The 19,817-nt window shown below is 44.4% G+C and overlaps 1 protein-coding gene across 1 annotated transcript; it reads right to left on the reverse strand.

Moving 5' to 3' along the window:
- Nucleotides 1-2,537: 2,537 nt before the first annotated feature.
- On the reverse strand, nucleotides 2,538-5,039 carry LOC123139863 (cold-responsive protein kinase 1-like). Its single transcript, XM_044559558.1, has 5 exons — nucleotides 4,938-5,039; nucleotides 4,645-4,855; nucleotides 4,321-4,558; nucleotides 3,734-3,884; nucleotides 2,538-3,208 (listed from the first exon to the last, which is right to left on the reverse strand). The coding sequence occupies exons 2-5, from the start codon at nucleotides 4,766-4,768 to the stop codon at nucleotides 2,843-2,845; spliced, it is 879 nt and encodes a 292-aa protein (XP_044415493.1). The 5' UTR covers nucleotides 4,769-4,855; nucleotides 4,938-5,039; the 3' UTR covers nucleotides 2,538-2,842.
- Between the last annotated feature and the right edge of the window lie 14,778 nt (nucleotides 5,040-19,817).

Below are 19,817 nucleotides of genomic sequence, written 5' to 3' on the forward strand. Positions count from 1 at the left end.
CAATTAATATGTAACAACATTTTTGTTAACTATACCAAGTAAATAATATGGAATATTTATCAGTTATGGATGTACCATAATTAAAAAAAGTTACACACAAATATAAAAGTTCAGTTTAAATTATATTTATTTTAAGAAGTGTCATATCAAAATTTGGTTTGGATCAGACATAATCCTTCCCGTCTGTCACCTCCTGTTTAATGAGCAAAGCGGGGTTGTAGAGGAGTGCAAACGTTAATTATGTTGGTGTTCGTTCTGCATGTACGAACCTGGATATTTAAGCACGCAATATTCATTTTACCTCAACGAACTATATATCACCCTTTACAACAATCATGGTTTTTTAGGACGTCCAATGCATTTGTGGGGAAAAATTGAAAAAAGTCTAAATGTTATTATATTTCTAGTTTATGTGAATCTAGTCTTATTCTTTTCTTTAGAAAGAAATTAAGATTTTTTAAGATTTTCACTTGTGTGTATGATAACAATGACACACATTTAATCTCTACAAAAATTCACATATTTTTTATGTTGCAACCATTTTTTTTATCATTCCCTGATGTGTTTTCGATCCCTAAGTGTCGTCACATTCCGTTATTGTCTATATTTTTTTATCAAAAATTCGCACATTTAATCTATATATATGATTCCAAGTGTCGTCACATTCCGTTACCGAGTTATTGTCTTATGGTTTTGCAATTCTATGAACCAACGAGGTCATAAGAACTTAGAGTTGGTGGAATTTTCCAATGGAATCTAGCGCAAACAAATTCTAAAGGTAGTTTTGTATAATTTGAAATCTTGAGAATCAAACAACCTAGAGGGGAAAAATCATAAGGATTAGAATCCCCCTCCTTTTGTCTTTGGAAGCCCGTTAAGTCACAGAGGCCCCTGGATATTTGGATAACGGTTAAGGTCTTGAGACATATAATGTATCCAATAGACACTCCTGCAGGCATGCCTAGCAGTGGCGGGCGCCTAAAGCCCAGCAGTGGCGAGCGAGTCTCTTTAGGCCGCCCGCCACTGACCTCACACCACTGCTAAAGGGGCATCAGTGGCGGGCGCCTGCTCGCCCGCCACTGGTAGGAGTGGCGGACGGCGTAATTTGCCTGCCAGTGTAGTCCATCTCGTAGCAGTGGTGGGCGACCCTACCAATGGCGGGCAAGGTGCAACGCTCGTCGCTACTCTGTGAAGTACGTGTGGTGGGCGCTTATTTCCTTTGGGTCCCCTCGATCGCATATAAAAAAAATGTGAATTTAAATTTGTTCATAAATTTTAAAAACAAGTTCATGATTCTGAAAAAAAATCACCGAATATGAAAAAATGTTTATTGAAAATGAAAAAAGTTCATGGATTTTGAATAAAAAAGTTCATCAAATTTGAAAGAAGATCATCAAATTTGAAAAAAAGTTCATCAGTTTTGAAAAAAGTACATCGAAATTGAAAAAGTTCATCGATTTGAAAACAAGTTCATCAAATTTCAAAAAAATGTTCGTTAAATTTTGGAAAAAGTTCATTGAAATACAAAAAAGGTTCATCAATTTGAAGAAAAAGTTCATGTATTTGCAAACAAATTCATCGAATCAGGAAGAAGAAAAAAGAAAGTTGAAAGAAGGAAAAAGTGGAGAGTTACCAGATCCAGCTGGTGGCGGGGTGGCTACACCAGCGGTCCTTGATTATGGTGGTCGCTGGTTTGACTCACATAGAGCGCGCTTGTTTTTACGCCCTTGTTTTTTATGTCGTTTTTTAACTACTTTCTTACTTCCGTTTATATTTTCAAATATTTCAAATAAATATATTACAAAGAAAACTTGACATAAAATATTTGAAAACAATGTTAATCATGCATTTGAAAAATATTGAATGTTTCAGATATGTACGAAAAATGTATACAAAAAACAAAATTTGTGTGAAAAAAGTTGATCGTGAATTTAAAAAATGTTAACCGGGCATTTGAAAAACAATGTTAAACAAGTATTGTAAAAATGTTAATCAAGCATTGAAAAAATGTTAAATGTGAATATAAAAAATGTTAACCATGTATTCAAAACAATTAATCTTTAATCTTATTCAAAAAATGTTAAATTTTATTTGTAAAATGCTAATCAAGCATTTGAAAAATGTTAAATGTATATATAAAAAATGTTGACCATGTATTACAAAATGTTAATATTGCATTTAAGAACGTTAATCAAGCATTTGAAAAGATGTTAAATGTGTATAGAAAAAACATTGATCATGTGTTAAAAATGTTAATCTTGTATTTGAAAATTGTTAACCAAACATTTGAAAATGCGTGTATAGAAAAAATGTTAAACATGTTTTCCAAAAATGTCAATCTTGTATTTGAAAAATTGAAATGTGTATAGAGAAAATGTTGACCATGTATTCCAAATTTTTATGTGCCGGTTATATCTGTTTTGCATCGTTGCCAAAGAATCCGTGGCGAGTCATCAGCCGAACAATCGTACCTTTGGAGGAGCAGGGCACCCTCACAATGCAGTCCAGACGGCACGATTGCCGTCCGGTGCCCTGCTCGCGGACATGCATTATTTTTCCTCAAGAGCGAGGCTGTACGCGCTCTTCACAGTGATAGAACTAGACGTGGCTTGGTTTTTATGTACTGACAGATATCCGGATAACCCTTTTATACACAAAACAATCAAGTGGAGTAAATGGAAGTATGATGAAAGCTATACCACAAAGAACATACAAGCACAAAAAAAGGAAGAAGAAAAATGTGGGCTGCCCTACACTACCTATCCACGGTTTGCTCTGCCGTCCGTACGGTCTCCCCCCTCCCCCTCGGTGTATCCGTTTTTCTCCCGGCATAACTCGTCAATCAGGGGCGGTCCGATGTCGCGGTGAAGGTGCTGGAGGCGCGGGTGGTGTTGCCCATGGATGACGACGACGGGGAGGACTGCCCCACGGCTGAGGTCAGCAGCGACGATGACGTGGCCTTGCTCCTCAGCTTCAGGTCCATGATGTCCCGGATCACGTCGGGCTTAATGATCTCCTGCGACTCCATGTCCTCCTCGCCCCTCAGCATGCGGGTCACCGTCGACATATCGGGCCGGCGTTTCGTGACGTTCTTCGTGCACAAGAGCCCCACTTTCAGGAACCTGCACGCCTCGTCGACGTCCAGGTCGTCGCCCAGCGAGCTGTCGATGATCTTGTCCAGTTGCCCCTGGTCATAGTATTCCCATGTCTGCAGAGGGAGAGAGGAGGACTGGTAATGTAGCACTAGGCAAGGTTTTTAATTTCGAAAACAAACTGATTTTGGACCTCATTGAAATACGCAAAATTTCAGAAATATTCGAAATTTCGCATATTTCAGAAATTATTTCGGACTTTGAAGTTCAAAATTCACTTAATTTTAATGAATTCTAACATAATTTAAATTTATTTTGAAATTATTTTAAATCTGCCTTGAAATTTCGGCTTTAAAAATATTTCGGACCACACTGAAATATATGAAATTTTGGAAATTTCACTGGGATTTGAACCCTGGGTAGCATCTGGGATTGTTTTGCTGGGGTAATATAATGTATGCAAATGATACCCCGGGCTACCACACCATTTATTGCCCTATTAGTAAACTCTGTCAACTAATGATACGGATTCGGTGATAAGAAAAAAGGGAAGTTGCATCAACACCATTCACCTCAAGTAGTGAAGCTATGTATAGTGTGAATTCATATCAGGTGTTTGCATTAATAACAGGGTCCTGTACCTTCACAAGAAGAATCTGATCTTCGTACGACAGTCTTGTATCAGTGTTGCATCTTCCACTGACTATTTCTATCAGCAGAACACCAAAGCTGTAAACATCTAACTTCCGTGTCACTTGTCCTCGGATGGCGTATTCAGGAGCCAAGTAACCTCTGCAAGCAAAACTACAGTGAGGAAAGCAACAGAGGGGATATCACATTCTGATTTCTTTTGCTTCCCTGCCTGATTTTTGAATTGAAAATGGCCCAAAGCCTAATACGTTACAGCAGTTTTAGAGAACAGGGAGAGGAGGAAGAGACACCAGATCAGTGGCACGCACTGGAGAGGCAGTCAAGCCATGTGAAGCCGTCTCTTTTCGACCTTAATATGCTTATCAGAAAGCGGCATCTCTATGCAATCCTTGCTTAGCTTGATAAGAGCTTACCAAGATAAACGTAGGTATGTATGTATAAGTCTAATCTAAAATGCCTCCCCCAACCTAACTAAGTTCAAAGGATCAGCTGAACTAGCATTTCAATCTAATGAGAAAACACAAGTCCAAGTAATATATAGCAAAGCAGCAAGTTCGATCAAATAGTTCACACTTACCGTGTTCCTGCGACTCTTGTGCTAATATGTGCTACACCTGAAGGTAGAAGCCTTGTTAAGCCGAAATCAGAAATTTTCGGGGTAAGATCCTTATCGAGAAGTATATTGCTTGCTTTGATGTCACGATGGACAACGTGAGGCCGGATACCGTCGTGGAGGTATGCTAGTCCCTGGGCAACACCAATGCAAATATTCACCCGAGTTCTCCAATTGAACTGGATGCTGCTACGCTGAGAACCTAAAAAATGCCAAGGACCAAGAAGGATTATGGCGCCTGAAAATTTACCAACAAGAGAATACAGAGGTCCAGCAATGAGAATCTACCTAGAAGGGTTTGTGCAAGGCTATTATTTTCAAGATAATTATAGACAAGGATCCTGTGGCTTCCTTCCACACAACAGCCATAAAGTTTGACAAGATTCTCATGGGAAATATCAGAGATCGCCATAAGTTCACTAAGAAATTCCTTCGCGCCTTGCCTAGACTGCAAAGAGAGCACCTTTACTGCAACAGCTGTTCCATCCTTGAGCGTTCCCTGAAATGGCAAGTTATTAGCGATTTTAAAACACTTTCAATAATTAAGTCCAGCATCCAATACATAATAAATAGGGTATTACCTTATACACTGGTCCATAACCTCCCTCACCAATCTTATTGGATTGGTGAAATCTTGCAGTTGCCCTATCCAACTCCTTATAGCTGAATAATTTTACACTCCCAACACCGTGGCCCTCATTGCCGGCTTTCAAGGTGCGGGGCACAGCTTTCAAGGTGTGCCTGGCCCTGGACCACGCAGAAAGGAGCCTCTGGCCATGTGGCCGGTCGGTGGGTCTCTCAGGGAACGGGACAGAGGGCTCCAGCAGCGTAGAAATGCTGATTACAGCAACAGTTTATCATCACACAAGAAAAAACAGGTTGAGGAATCAATAAATCAAAGAAAGGAAAAATTCGTACCCGCTATCAGGTTGTCGGTCCCCATCTTCTCTTTTGTACTCATATTCTGTGTTTTCCTCCAGGATCTCACCTCGTTCTTCCATAATCAGAGCTGCTCGGTCTGGTGCCGCGATAATCCCATCTTCGTCGGCACAGAAATTCCAGTTCACCAGCTGACCATTGATTTTTGGATTTTTTGGATCATTGCTAACAGAAATCCTCAAGGCAGACTCTGTGCCAGCAGCACCTGCACCCCCAATTTTTGCGGATATCTCTTTAAGCCCTGCCAAGTGCTCGATGCAGATAGCTCCAGCTCCATGCTGCTGCACTTCCTGAACATTGAAGACTAGCTTGAGCTTCTGAAGATTAGGCATTGCATCAGCCTCAAATTTCAGCAACAGTTTACTGCACCTCAACTTGAAGTACTTGAGAGCTGAAAATCCAGCCTTGCCAAAGACAATCCTCTCTGCAGGCGCTGTCTGGATGCACAGCGAGAAAGCAGCGAGGGCAGGTAACCCTTTAACGATATCAATATCACTGTTCGACAACTCTCTGATTGCTATCTTCAGAGTGAAGAGTTTGTCCAGTGTTTTAAACCAGTTCGGGAGGCTGGGAAAGATGCAAATCCGTGGCAATAACTCAAGTCTCACGAGATGGGCCAGAGCAGGAGACACGTTGCTCAAGCCAACACATGAAATGCTCACACTCGAAGTATTTACAGGACAGGAACATGCAGATGCCAGAATTATGGACTTGAGGTTGTTGAGTTTGTGGAGAATTGAGCCCAGGTATTTCATGGTAACCTCCAAACTCTCAACTGGCTGTGCTGTAGAAAGGGTGAGATGTGAAAGATTTTGGGTAAGCGTTCCTACTTCCAACAGGGGAGCCGCATAGGTTATATATTGACTGATGACTTGTGTTACAAGAGTTGGCAGAGTCTTATCTAACCAACAAGAGATATTACAGGAGATCTTAAACAGGAGATAGAAGGAGATACAACACCTAACTACTCCAACGAGATATAAGAGATACTCGGCCCAACAGCCTCATAACAATGTGTATAACATCCTCCCTTAATCTAAACTTCTCAAGTTCAGATTACGCTTGAATTCTTCAAACAATCCTGTTGACAGTGCTTTAGTAAATCCATCAGCCACTTGATCCTTTGAAGGTATAAACCGAATCTGCAATTCTTTGCTAGCAACTCTCTCTCTAACAAAATGATCATCAATCTCAATATGTTTTGTTCTAGCATGAAAAACAGGGTTGGCAGAGAGATAAGTAGCTCCAATATTGTCACACCAGAGACATGGGATTTGTGTATGAAATATTCCAAGTTCTCTGAGCAAAGACTTGACCCATATAATTTCTGCAGTAGCATTGGCTAGTGCTTTGTATTCTGCCTCAGTACTTGATCTTGACACAGTGGCTTGTTTCTTTGCACACCAAGAGATTAAGTTGGGTCCAAAGAATACTGCAAAACCCCCTGTAGACCTTCTGTCATCTAAGCAACCTCCCTAGTCAGAATCAGAAAAGGCACTAACAAGTGTAGAGGTTGACTTGGTAAACGTTAGTCCAATGCTTAGTGTATTCTTCACATATCTCAGTATACGCTTAGCAGCAGTCCAATGAGCAGAGGTAGGTGCTTGAAGATACTAACACACCTTATTAACAGCAAATGAAATATCAGGCCTCGTAAGTGTCAAGTACTGAAGTGCTCCTACCAGACTCCTGTATTTAGTACCATCCTCTTGATTCAAAAGCACACCCTCTATGAGAGACAACTTTTCTGAGCTGGAGAGAGGAGTTGGTGACGGTTTACAGCCCTGCAATCCTGCCTTGCTCAAAAGATCAGTGGCATATTTCTCTTGAGAGAGATGAAGACCACATTCCTGGTTTCGCTTGACTTCAATACCAAGGAAAAAATGTAAGTCACCAAGATCTTTTAGAGCAAAATCTGCCTGTAAATCTTGCAAGAGAGCTGTAACTGCCTTATTGGAGGAACTTGTGACAATAATATCATCAACATAGATAAGCACAAAAATCGTTGTGTTGGAATGGCGATAGATAAACAGAGAAGTATCGGACTTGGAAGGAACAAAACCAAGACTTTGCAATTTGGAGCTCAAGCAAGAGTACCATGCTCGTGGAGCCTGTTTCAGTACATAAAGTGATTTATCTAGTCCGCAGACATGGAATGGCCTGTTTGGATCTTCAAACCCAGGAGGTTGTTTCATATATACTTCCTCTTTCAGAACACCATGAAGAAACGCGTTCTGCACATCTAATTGACGAAGGCACCAGCCACGAGAAACAGCAATAGAAAGAACCAGGCGAATAGTTGCTGCTTTAACAACGGGACTGAAAGTATCCTCATAATCAAGCCCATACCTTTGTTTGAATCCTTTAGCAACAAGACGTGCTTTATAACGGTCAATGGTACCATCTGACTTCCGTTTGATGCGAAAAACCCACTTGCAATCAATAAGGTTGGTACCCGGAGAAGAAGGAACAAGGTGCCATGTATGATTTTTCTGAAGGGCACAAAACTCCTCATCCATGGCATGTTTCCATTTTGGATCAGCAAGCGCTTCATGAACAGTGCGAGGTTCTCCTGTAGACGTAGCAGATACAACCAAGCCATATTTAGTTTTATAATTAACAGAAGTAATGGTGCCTGATCGAAGTCGTGTACGAGGTGGCTGTAGCGACACAGAAGATCCGGGAGCAGCAGAATCCGCCTGGATAGCTGACAGAGGCGATCCCGAGGCGGCTGTCACGGTCGCTGTCGCGGTCGGATCATCTGTGGCAGAACCAGAAGGCGTTGGAGTAGATCGCACCACAGAAGATCCAGGGGAATCTAGCTGCGCACGCTCGGTGGAGCGCTGGTCCCGCCTGCGGTCCCGCCTGGCGCAGAGGCAGGCTGTCTCCTGGCGTAGACGCGCGGAGATTGCGCATAGCGCCCGGATGGTGGGTCCCGGCCGGTCGGGTTGTCCCCTGGCGGGGGCTGGCGGGTTGCACACGCGTCCGCCATGGTACGGGCGGCCGATCCCGAAGCAGATCCGGACCCAGTCTGGTGCAGCGATCCTGGGGCGGATTCGGCAGTAGTCTGCCGCACCGATCCCGAGGGAGATTCAGCTGGATTTGTTGCATCCAAATCAGGGGCATTCTGCACAAGATTTTCAGAAAAAATTGCACCATTCTCCATTCCATTTTCTGCACTGTTTAATCCTATAGCAGGAAGCTCATAGGAAACCAGAGAGGAATTAGTCAATATGGAATCATCATTATGAACACCCACACAATCACCGCTAAGAAGATGAGAAGGAAGAAGAAGGATTTCCTTCTTAAGAAGAGCACCGACGTTGGGATGGAGTTTTTCAAAAGGAAACTGGGTTTCGTCAAACACTGTTGGGGAACGTTGCAGAAAACAAAAAATTTCCTACTCGTTTCACCAAGATCATCTAGGAGTTCATCTAGCAATGAGTGATTAGATGCATCTACATACCTTTGTAGATCGCGAGCGGAAGCGTTCAAAAGAACGGTGATGATGTAGTCGTACTCGACGTGATCCAAATCACCGATGACCAGCGCCGAACGGACGGCACCTCCGCGTTCAACACACGTACGGAACAGCCACGTCTCCTCCTTCTTGATCCAGCAAGGGGGGGAGGAGAGGTTGAGGGAGATGGCACCAGCAGTAGCACGACGGCGTGGTGTTGATGGAGCTGCAGTACTCCGGCAGAGCCTCGCTAAGCACTATGGAGGTGGAGGAGGTGTTGGAGAGGGAGAAGGAGGCAACCAAAGGCCAGGGCGTTCAGGTATGAAGTCCCTCCTCTCCCCCACTATATATAGGAGGGCCAAGGGGGGGTGGCCGGCCCTAGGAGATCCAATCTCCTAGGTGGTGCGGCGGCCAAGGGGGTTTCCCTCCCCCCCAAGGCACCTAGGAGGTGCCTTCCCCTCCTAGGACTCTTTCCCCCTCAAACCCTAGGCGCATGGGCCTATGTGGGGCTGGTGCCCTTGGCCCATGTAGGCCAAGGCGCACCCCCTACAGCCCATGTGGCCCCCCGGGACAGGTGGACCCACCCGGTGGACCCCCGGGACCCTTCCGGTGGACCCGGTACAATACTGATAACCCCGAAACTTGTCCCGATGCCCGAAACAGGACTTCCCATATACAAATCTTTACCTCCGGACCATTTCGGAACTCCTCGTGACGTCCGGGATCTCATCCGGGACTCCGAACAACATTCGGGTTACTGCATATACATATCCCTACAACCCTAGCGTAACTGAACCTTAAGTGTGTAGACCCTACGGGTTCGGGAGACAAGCAGACATGACCGAGACGACTCTCCGGTCAATAACCAACAGCGGGATCTGGATACCCATGTTGGCTCCCACATGCTCCACGATGATCTCATCAGATGAACCACGATGTCGAGGATTCTATCAACCCCGTACGCTATTCCCTTTGTCTATCGATATGTTACTTGCCCGAGATTCGATCGTCGGTATCCCAATACCTCGTTCAATCTCGTTACCGGCAAGTCACTTTACTCGTACCGTAATGCATGATCCCGTGACCAGACACTTGGTCACTCTGAGCTCATTATGATGATGCATTACCGAGTGGGCCTAGTGATACCTCTCCGTCATACGGAGTGACAAATCCCAGTCTTGATCCATGTCACCCAACAGACACTTTCGGAGATACCCGTAGTCTACCTTTATAGTCACCCAGTTACGTTGTGACGTTTGGCATACCCAAAGCACTCCTACGGTATCCGGGAGTTACACGATCTCATGGTCTAAGGAAAAGATACTTTGACATTGCAAAACTCTAGCAAACGAACTATACGATCTTGTGCTATGTTTAGGATTGGGTCTTGTCCATCACATCATTCTCCTAATGATGTGATCTCGTTATCAATGACATCCAGTGTCCATAGTCAGGAAACCATGACTATCTGTTGATCAACGAGCTAGTCAACTAGAGGCTCACTAGGGACATGTTGGTGTCTGTTATTCACACATGTATTACGATTTCCGGATAACACAATTATAGCACGAATAAAGACAATTATCATGAACAAGGAAATATAATAATAATGCTTTTATTATTGCCTCTAGGGCATATTTCCAACAGTCTCCCACTTGCACTAGAGTCAATAATCTAGTTACATTGTGATGAATCGAACACCCATGGAATTCTGGTGTTGATCATGTTTTGCTCTAGGGAGAGGTTTAGTCAACGGATCTGCTACATTCAGGTCCGTATGTACTTTACAAATCTCTATGTCTCCATCTTGAACATTTTCACGAATGGAGTTGAAGCGACGCTTGATGTGCCTTGTCTTCTTGTGAAACCTGGGCTCCTTGGCAAGTGCAATAGCTCCAGTGTTGTCACAGAAGAGCTTGATCGGCCCCGACGCATTGGGTATGACTCCTAGGTCGGTGATGAACTCCTTCACCCATATTGCTTCATGTGCTGCCTCCGAGGCTGCCATGTACTCCGCTTCACATGTAGATCCCGCCACGACGCTTTGCTTGCAACTGCACCAGCTTACTGCCCCACCATTCAAAATATACACGTATCCGGTTTGTGACTTAGAGTCATCCAGATCTGTGTCGAAGCTAGCATCGACGTAACCCTTTACGACGAGCTTTTCGTCACCTCCATAAACGAGAAACATTTCCTTAGTCCTTTTCAGGTACTTCAGGATATTCTTGACCGCTGTCCAGTGTTCCTTGCCGGGATTACTTTGGTACCTTCCTACCAAACTTACGGCAAGGTTTACATCAGGTCTGGTACACAGCATGGCATACATAATAGAACCTATGGCTGAGGCATAGGGGATGACACTCATCTCTTCTATCTCTGCTGCCGTGGTCGGACATTGAGCTGAGCTCAATTTCACACCTTGCAAAACAGGCAAGAACCCTTTCTTGGACTGATCCATTTTGAACTTCTTCAAAATCTTATCAAGATATGTGCTTTGTGAAAGACCTATGAGGCGTCTTGATCTATCTCTATAGATTTTGATGCCTAATATATAAGCAGCTTCTCCAAGGTCCTTCATTGAAAAACTTTTATTCAAGTAGGCCTTGATGCTGTCCAAGAGTTCTATATCATTTCCCATCAAAAGTATGTCATCTACATATAATATGAGAAATGCTACAGAGCTCCCACTCACTTTCTTGTAAACGCAGGCTTCTCCATAAGTCTGTGTAAACCCAAACGCTTTGATCATCTCATCAAAGCGAATGTTCCAACTCCAAGATGCTTGCACCAGCCCATAAATCGAGCGTTGGAGCTTGCACACTTTGTCAGCATTCTTAGGATTGACAAAACCTTCCGGCTGCATCATATACAATTCTTCCTTAAGGAAACCATTAAGGAATGCCGTTTTGACGTCCATTTGCCAAATTTCATAATCATAAAATGCGGCAATTGCTAACATGATTCGGACGGACTTCAGCTTCGCTACCGGTGAGAAAGTCTCATCGTAGTCAACCCCTTGAACTTGTCGATAACCCTTAGCGACAAGCCGAGCTTTATAGATGGTCACATTACCATCCGCGTCTGTCTTCTTCTTAAAGATCCATTTATTTTCTATGGCTCGCCGTTCTACGGGCAAGTCAGTCAAAGTCCATACTTCGTTTTCATACATGGATCCTATCTCGGATTTCATGGCTTCTAGCCATTTGTCGGAATCTGGTCCCGCCATCGCTTCTTCATAGTTCGAAGGTTCACCGTTTCTAACAACATGATTTCCAAGACAGGGTTGCCGTACCACTCTGGTGCGGAACGTGTCCTTGTGGACCTTCGAATTTCAGTAGGAGCTTGATCAGAAGTATCTTGATCATTATCATTAACTTCCTCTCTAGTCGGTGCAGGCACCTCAGGAACATTTTCTTGAGTTGCGCCATTTTCCGGTTCAAGAGGTAATACTTCATCAAGTTCTACTTTCCTCCCACTTACTTCTTTCGAGAGAAACTCTTTCTCCAGAAAGGACCCATTCTTGGCAACAAAGATCTTGCCTTCGGATCTGTGGTAGAAGGTGTACCCAACAGTTTTTTTTGGGTATCCTATGAAGACGCATTTTTCCGATTTGGGTTCGAGCTTTTCAGGTTGAAGTTTCTTGACATAAGCATCGCATCCCCAAACTTTTAGAAACGACAGCTTAGGTTTCTTCCCAAACCATAATTCATACGGTGTCGTCTTAACGGATTTCGATGGAGCCCTATTTAAAGTGAATGCGGCAGTCTCTAAAGCATAGCCCCAGAAGGAAAGCGGTAAATCGGTAAGAGACATCATAGATCGCACCATATCTAACAGAGTGCGATTACGACGTTCGGACACACCATTACGCTGAGGTGTTCCAGGCGGCGTGAGTTGTGAAACTATTCCACATTTTCTTAAGTGTGCCCCAAACTCGTGACTCAAGTATTCTCCTCCACGATCTGATCGTAGAAACTTGATTTTCCTGTCACGTTGATTTTCAACCTCACTCTGAAATTCCTTGAACTTTTCAAAGGTTTCAGACTTGTGTTTCATTAAGTAGATATACCCATACCTACTTAAATCATCAGTGAGGGTGAGAACATAACGATAGCCACCGCGAGCCTCAACACTCATTGGACCGCACACATCAGTATGTATGATTTCCAATAAGTTGGTTGCTCGCTCCATTGTTCCTGAGAACGGAGTCTTGGTCATTTTACCCATAAGGCATGGTTCGCATGTGTCAAATGATTCATAATCAAGAGACTCTAAAAGTCCATCAGCATGGAGCTTCTTCATGCGTTTGACACCTATGTGACCAAGGCGGCAGTGCCACAGGTATGTGGGACTATCATTATTAACCTTACTTCTTTTGGTACTCACATTATGAATATGTGTAGCATCACGTTCGAGATTCATAAGGAATAAACCATTCACCATAGGAGCATGACCATAAAACATATCTCTCATAAAAATGGAACAACCATTATTCTCAGATTTAAAAGAGTAGCCATCTCGAATTAAACGAGATCCCGATACAATGTTCATGCTCAAAGCTGGCACTAAATAACAATTATTAAGGTTTAAAACTAATCCCGAAGGGAGATGCAGAGGTAGCGTGCCGACGGCGATCACATTGACCTTGGAACCATTCCCGACGCGCATCGTCACCTCGTCCTTTGCCAGTTTCCGCTTATTCCGCAGCCCCTGCTTTGAGTTACAAATGTGAGCAACTGCACCGGTATCAAATACCCAGGAGCTACTACGGGCACTAGTAAGGTACACATGTATATCACATATACCTTTTGTTTTGCCGGCCTTCTTATCCGCTAAGTACTTAGGGCAGTTCCGCTTCCAGTGACCGCTTCCCTTGCAATAAAAGCACTCAGTCTCGGGCTTGGGTCCATTCTTTGGCTTCTTCCCAGCAGCTTGCTTGCCGGGCGCGGCAACCTCCTTGCCGTCCTTCTTGAAGTTCTTTTTACCCTTGCCTTTCTTGAACTTAGTGGTTTTATTGACCATCAACACTTGATGTTCCTTTCTGACTTCTACCTCTGCTGATTTCAGCATAGCAAATACTTCAGGAATGGTCTTTTCCATCCCCTGCATATTGAAGTTCATCACAAAGCTCTTGTAGCTTGGTGGAAGCGACTGGAGGATTCTGTCAATGACCGCATCATCCGGGAGATTAACTCCCAGCTGAGTCAAGCGGTTATGCAACCCAGACATAGTGAGTATGTGCTCACTGACAGAACTGTTTTCCTCCATCTTACAGCTAAAGAATTTGTCGGAGACTTCATATCTCTCGACCCGGGCATGAGCTTGGAAAACCATTTCAGCTCTTCGAACATCTCATATGCTCCATGTCTCTCAAAACGCTTTTGGAGCCCCGGCTCTAGGCTGTAAAGCATGCCGCACTGAACGAGGGAGTAGTCATCGAAACGTGCCTGCCAAGTGTTCATAACGTCTTGTTCCGCAGGGAGAACGGGTGCGTCACCAAGCGGTGCTTGTAGGACATAATCTTTCTTGGCAGCTATGAGGATGATCCTCAGGTTCCGGACCCAGTCCGTATAGTTGCTGCCATCGTCTTTCAGCTTAGTTTTCTCTAGGAACGCGTTGAAGTTGAGGACTACGTTGGCCATTTGATCTACAAGACATATTGCAAAGATTTTAGACTAAGTTCATGATAATTAAGTTCAACTAATCAAATTATTAGTGAACTCCACTTAGATTAGACATCCCTCTGGTCATCTAAGTATTACATGATCCGAGTTAAACTAGACCGTGTCCGATCATCACGTGAGACGGACTAGTCAACATCGGTGAACATCTTCATGTTGATCGTATCTTCTATACGACTCATGCTCGACCTTTCGGTCTTCTGTGTTCCGAGGCCATGTCTGTACATGCTAGGCTCGTCAAGTCAACCTAAGTGTTTGCATGTGTAAATCTGTCTTACACCCGTTGTATGTGAACGTCTGAATAAAACACCCGATCATCACGTGATGTTTTGAAACAGCGAACTGTCGCAACGGTGCACAGTTAGGGGGAACACTTCTTGAAATTAGTATGAGGGATCACCTTATTTACTACCGTCGTTCTAAGTAAACAAGATGCAAAACATGATAAACATCACATGCAATCAAATAATAAACGTGACATGATATGGCCAATATCACACAGCTCCTTTGATCTCCATCTTGGGGCTCCATGATCATCTTGTCACCGGCTTGACACCATGATCTCCATCATCATGATCTCCATCATCATGTCTCCATGAAGTTGCTCGCCAACCATTACTTCTACTACTATGGCTAACGCGTTTAGCAATAAAGTAAAGTAATTTACATGGCGTTTCTTGATGACACGCAGGTCATATAAAAGAATAAAGACAACTCCTATGGCTCCTGCCGGTTGTCATACTCATCGACATGCAAGGCGTGAATCCTATTACAATAGCATGAACATCTCATACATCACATATAGATCATTCATCATTCATCACAACTTTGGCCATATCATATCACAAACCACTTGCTGCAAAAACAAGTTAGACGTCCTCTAATTGTTGTTGCATGTTTTACGTGGCTGAATTAGGGTTCTAGCAAGAACGTTTTCTTACCTACGTTAAAGCCACAACGTGATTTGTCAACTTCTATTTACCCTTCATAAGGACCCTGTTCATCGATTCCGCTCCAACTAAAGTAGGAGAGACAGACACCCGCCAGCCACCTTATGCAACTAGTGCATGTTAGTCGGTGGAACCGGTCTCACGTAAGCGTACGTGTAAGGTTGGTCCGGGCCGCTTCATCCCACAATACCGCTGAAGCAAGAAAGGACTAGTAACGGCAAGAAAGTTGACAAATCTACGCCCACAACAAATTGTGTTCTACTCGCGCAAGAAGAACTACGCATAGACCTAGCTCATGATGCCACTGTTGGGGAACGTTGCAGAAAACAAAAATTTTCCTACTCATTTCACCAAGATCATCTAGGAGTTCATCTAGCAACGAGTGATTAGATGCATCTACATACCTTTGTAGATCGCGAGCGGAAGCGTTCAAAAGAACGGTGATGATGTAGTCGTACTCGACGTGATCCAAATCACCGATGACCAGCGCCGAACGGACGGCACCTCCGCGTTCAACACACATACGGAACAGCCACGTCTCCTCCTTCTTGATCCAGCAAGGGAGGGAGGAGAGGTTGAGGGAGATGGCACCAGCAGCAGCACGACGGCGTGGTGTTGATGGAGCTGCAGTACTCCGGCAGAGCTTCGCTAAGCACTATGGAGGTTGAGGAGGTGTTGGGGAGGGAGAAGGAGGCAACCAAAGGCCGAGGCGTTCAGGTATGAAGTCCCTCCTCTCCCCCACTATATATAGGGGTGCCAAGGGGGGGTGGCCGGCCCTAGGAGATCCAATCTCCTAGGGGGTGCGGCGGCCTAGGGGGGGTTTTCCTCCCCCCCAAGGCACCTAGGAGGTGCCTTACCCTCCTAGGACTCTTTCCCCCTTAAACCCTAGGCGCATGGGCCTATGTGGGGCTGGTGCCCTTGGCCCATTAGGCCAAGGCGCACCCCCTTACAGCCCATGTGGCCACCCGGGACAGGTGGACCCACCCGGTGGACCCCCGGGACCCTTCCGGTGGTCCCGGTACAATACCGATAACCCCGAAACTTGTCCCGATGCCCGAAACAGGACTTCCCATATATAAATCTTTACCTCCGGACCATTCCGGAACTCCTCGTGACGTCCGGGATCTCATCCGGGACTCCGAACAACATTCGGGTTACTGCATATACATATCCCTACAACCCTAGCGTAACTGAACCTTAAGTGTGTAGACCCTACGGGTTCGGGAGACAAGCAGACATGACCGAGACGACTCTCCGGTCAATAACCAACAGCGGGATCTGGATACCCATGTTGGCTCCCACATGCTCCACGATGATCTCATCGGATGAACCACGATGTCGAGGATTCAATCAACCCCGTATGATATTCCCTTTGTCTATCGATATGTTACTTGCCCGAGATTCGATCGTCGGTATCCCAATACCTCGTTCAATCTCGTTACCGGCAAGTCACTTTACTCGTACCGTAATGCATGATCCCGTGACCAAACACTTGGTCACTTTGAGCTCATTATGATGATGCATTACTGAGTGGGCCCAGTGATACCTCTCCGTCATACGGAGTGACAAATCCCAGTCTTGATCCATGTCACCCAACAGACACTTTCGGAGATACCCGTAGTCTACCTTTATAGTCACCCAGTTACGTTGTGACGTTTGGCATACCCAAAGCACTCCTACGGTATCCGGGAGTTACACGATCTCATGGTCTAAGGAAAAGATACTTTGACATTGCAAAACTCTAGCAAACGAACTATACGATCTTGTGCTATGTTTAGGATTGGGTCTTGTCCATCACATCATTCTCCCAATGATGTGATCTCATTATCAATGACATCCAGTGTCCATAGTCAGGAAACCATGACTATCTGTTGATCAACGAGCTAGTCAACTAGAGGCTCACTAGGGACATGTTGGTGTCTGTTATTCACACATGTATTACGATTTCCGGATAACACAATTATAGCATGAATAAAGACAATTATCATGAACAAGGAAATATAATAATAATGCTTTTATTATTGCCTCTAGGGCATATTTCCAACAGTCTCCCACTTGCACTAGAGTCAATAATCTAGTTACATTGTGATGAATCGAACACCCATGGAATTCTGGTGTTGGTCATGTTTTGCTCTAGGGAGAGGTTTAGTCAACGGATCTGCTACATTCAGGTCCGTATGTACTTTACAAATCTCTATGTCTCCATCTTGAACATTTTCACGAATGGAGTTGAAGCGACGCTTGATGTGCCTTGTCTTCTTGTGAAACCCGGGCTCCTTGGCAAGTGCAATAGCTCCAGTGTTGTCACAGAAGAGCTTGATCGGCCCCGACGCATTGGGTATGACTCCTAGGTCGGTGATGAACTCCTTCACCCATATTGCTTTATGTGCTGCCTCCGAGGCTGCCATGTACTCCGCTTCACATGTAGATCCCGCCACGACGCTTTGCTTGCAACTGCACCAGCTTACTGCCCCACCATTCAAAATATACACGTATCCGGTTTGTGACTTAGAGTCATCCAGATCTGTGTCGAAGCTAGCGTCGACGTAACCCTTTACGACGAGCTCTTCGTCACCTCCATAAACGAGAAACATTTCCTTAGTCCTTTTCAGGTACTTCAGGATATTCTTGACCGCTGTCCAGTGTTCCTTGCTGGGATTACTTTGGTACCTTCCTACCAAACTTACGGCAAGGTTTACATCAGGTCTGGTACACAGCATGGCATACATAATAGAACCTATGGCTGAGGCATAGGGGATGACGCTCATCTCTTCTATATCTTCTGCCGTGGTCGGACATTGAGCTGAGCTCAATTTCATACCTTGCAACACAGGCAAGAACCCCTTCTTGGATTGATCCATATTGAACTTCTTCAATTTCTTATCAAGGTATGTGCTTTGTGAAAGACCTATGAGGCGTCTCGATCTATCTCTATAGATTTTGATGCCTAATATATAAGCAGCTTCTCCAAGGTCCTTCATTGAAAAACTTTTATTCAAGTAGGCCTTGATGCTGTCCAAGAGTTCTATATCATTTCCCATCAAAAGTATGTCATCTACATATAATATGAGAAATGCTACAGAGATCCCACTCACTTTCTTGTAAATGCAGGCTTCTCCATAAGTCTGTGTAAACCCAAACGCTTTGATCATCTCATCAAAGCGAATGTTCCAACTCCGAGATGCTTGCACCAGCCCATAAATCGAGCGTTGGAGCTTGCACACTTTGTCAGCATTCTTAGGATCGACAAAACCTTCCGGCTGCATCATATACAATTCTTCCTTAAGGAAACCATTAAGGAATGCCGTCTTGACGTCCATTTGCCATATTTCGTAATCATAGAATGCGGCGATTGCTAACATGATTCGGACGGACTTCAGCTTCGCTACCGGTGAGAAAGTCTCATCGTAGTCAACCCCTTGAACTTGTCGATAACCCTTAGGAACAAGCTGAGCTTTATAGATGGTCACATTACCATCCGCGTCTGTCTTCTTCTTAAAGATCCATTTATTTTCTATGGCTCGCCGCTCAACGGGCAAGTCAGTCAAAGTCCATACTTTGTTTTCATACATGGATCCTATCTCGGATTTCATGGCTTCTAGCCATTTGTCGGAATCCGGGCCCGCCATCGCTTCTTCATAGTTCGAAGGTTCACCGTTGTCTAACAGCATGATTTCCAAGACAGGGTTGTCGTACCACTCTGGTGCGGAACGTGTCCTTGTGGACCTTCGAATTTCAGTAGGGGCTTGATCAGAAGTATCTTGATCATTATCATTAACTCCCTCTCTAGTCGGTGCTGGCACCTCAGGAACATTTTCTTGAGTTGCGCCATTTTCCGGTTCAAGAGGTAATACTTCATCAAGCTCTACTTTCCTCCCACTTACTTCTTTCGAGAGAAACTCTTTCTCCAGAAAGGACCCATTCTTGGCAATAAAGATCTTGCCTTCGGATCTGAGGTAGAAGGTGTACCCAATAGTTTCTTTTGGGTATCCTATGAAGACGCATTTATCCGACTTGGGTTCGAGCTTTTTAGGTTGAAGTTTCTTGACATAAGCATCGCATCCCCAAACTTTTAGAAACGACAGCTTAGGTTTCTTCCCAAACCACAATTCATACGGTGTCGTCTCAACGGATTTCGACGGAGCCCTATTTAAAGTGAATGCGGCAGTCTCTAAAGCATAGCCCCAAAAAGAAAGCGGTAAATCGGTAAGAGACATCATAGATCGCACCATATCTAACAGAGTGCGATTACGACGTTCGGACACACCATTACGCTGAGGTGTTCCAGGCGGCGTGAGTTGTGAAACTATTCCACATTTTCTTAAGTGTGCCCCAAACTCGTGACTCAAGTATTCTCCTCCACGATCTGATCGTAGAAACTTGATTTTCCTGTCACGTTGATTTTCAACCTCACTCTGAAATTCCTTG

This window comes from Triticum aestivum, chromosome 6B (assembly GCF_018294505.1).
Source record: "Triticum aestivum cultivar Chinese Spring chromosome 6B, IWGSC CS RefSeq v2.1, whole genome shotgun sequence".
In the NCBI taxonomy this organism is placed as follows: Eukaryota; Viridiplantae; Streptophyta; class Magnoliopsida; order Poales; family Poaceae; genus Triticum; species Triticum aestivum.

Excerpts from the sequence above, each read along its gene's own strand:
- LOC123139863 (XM_044559558.1), bottom strand. The coding sequence starts at position 4,768 with ATGGCGATCTCTGATATTTCCCATGAGAATCTTGTCAAACTTTATGGC. Across the intron at positions 3,885-4,320 it reads ACAAGAGTCGCAGGAACACG|AGGTTACTTGGCTCCTGAAT; the intron begins GTAAGTGTGAAC and ends TTTTGCTTGCAG. Across the intron at positions 3,209-3,733 it reads ATCAGATTCTTCTTGTGAAG|ACATGGGAATACTATGACCA; the intron begins GTACAGGACCCT and ends CTCCCTCTGCAG.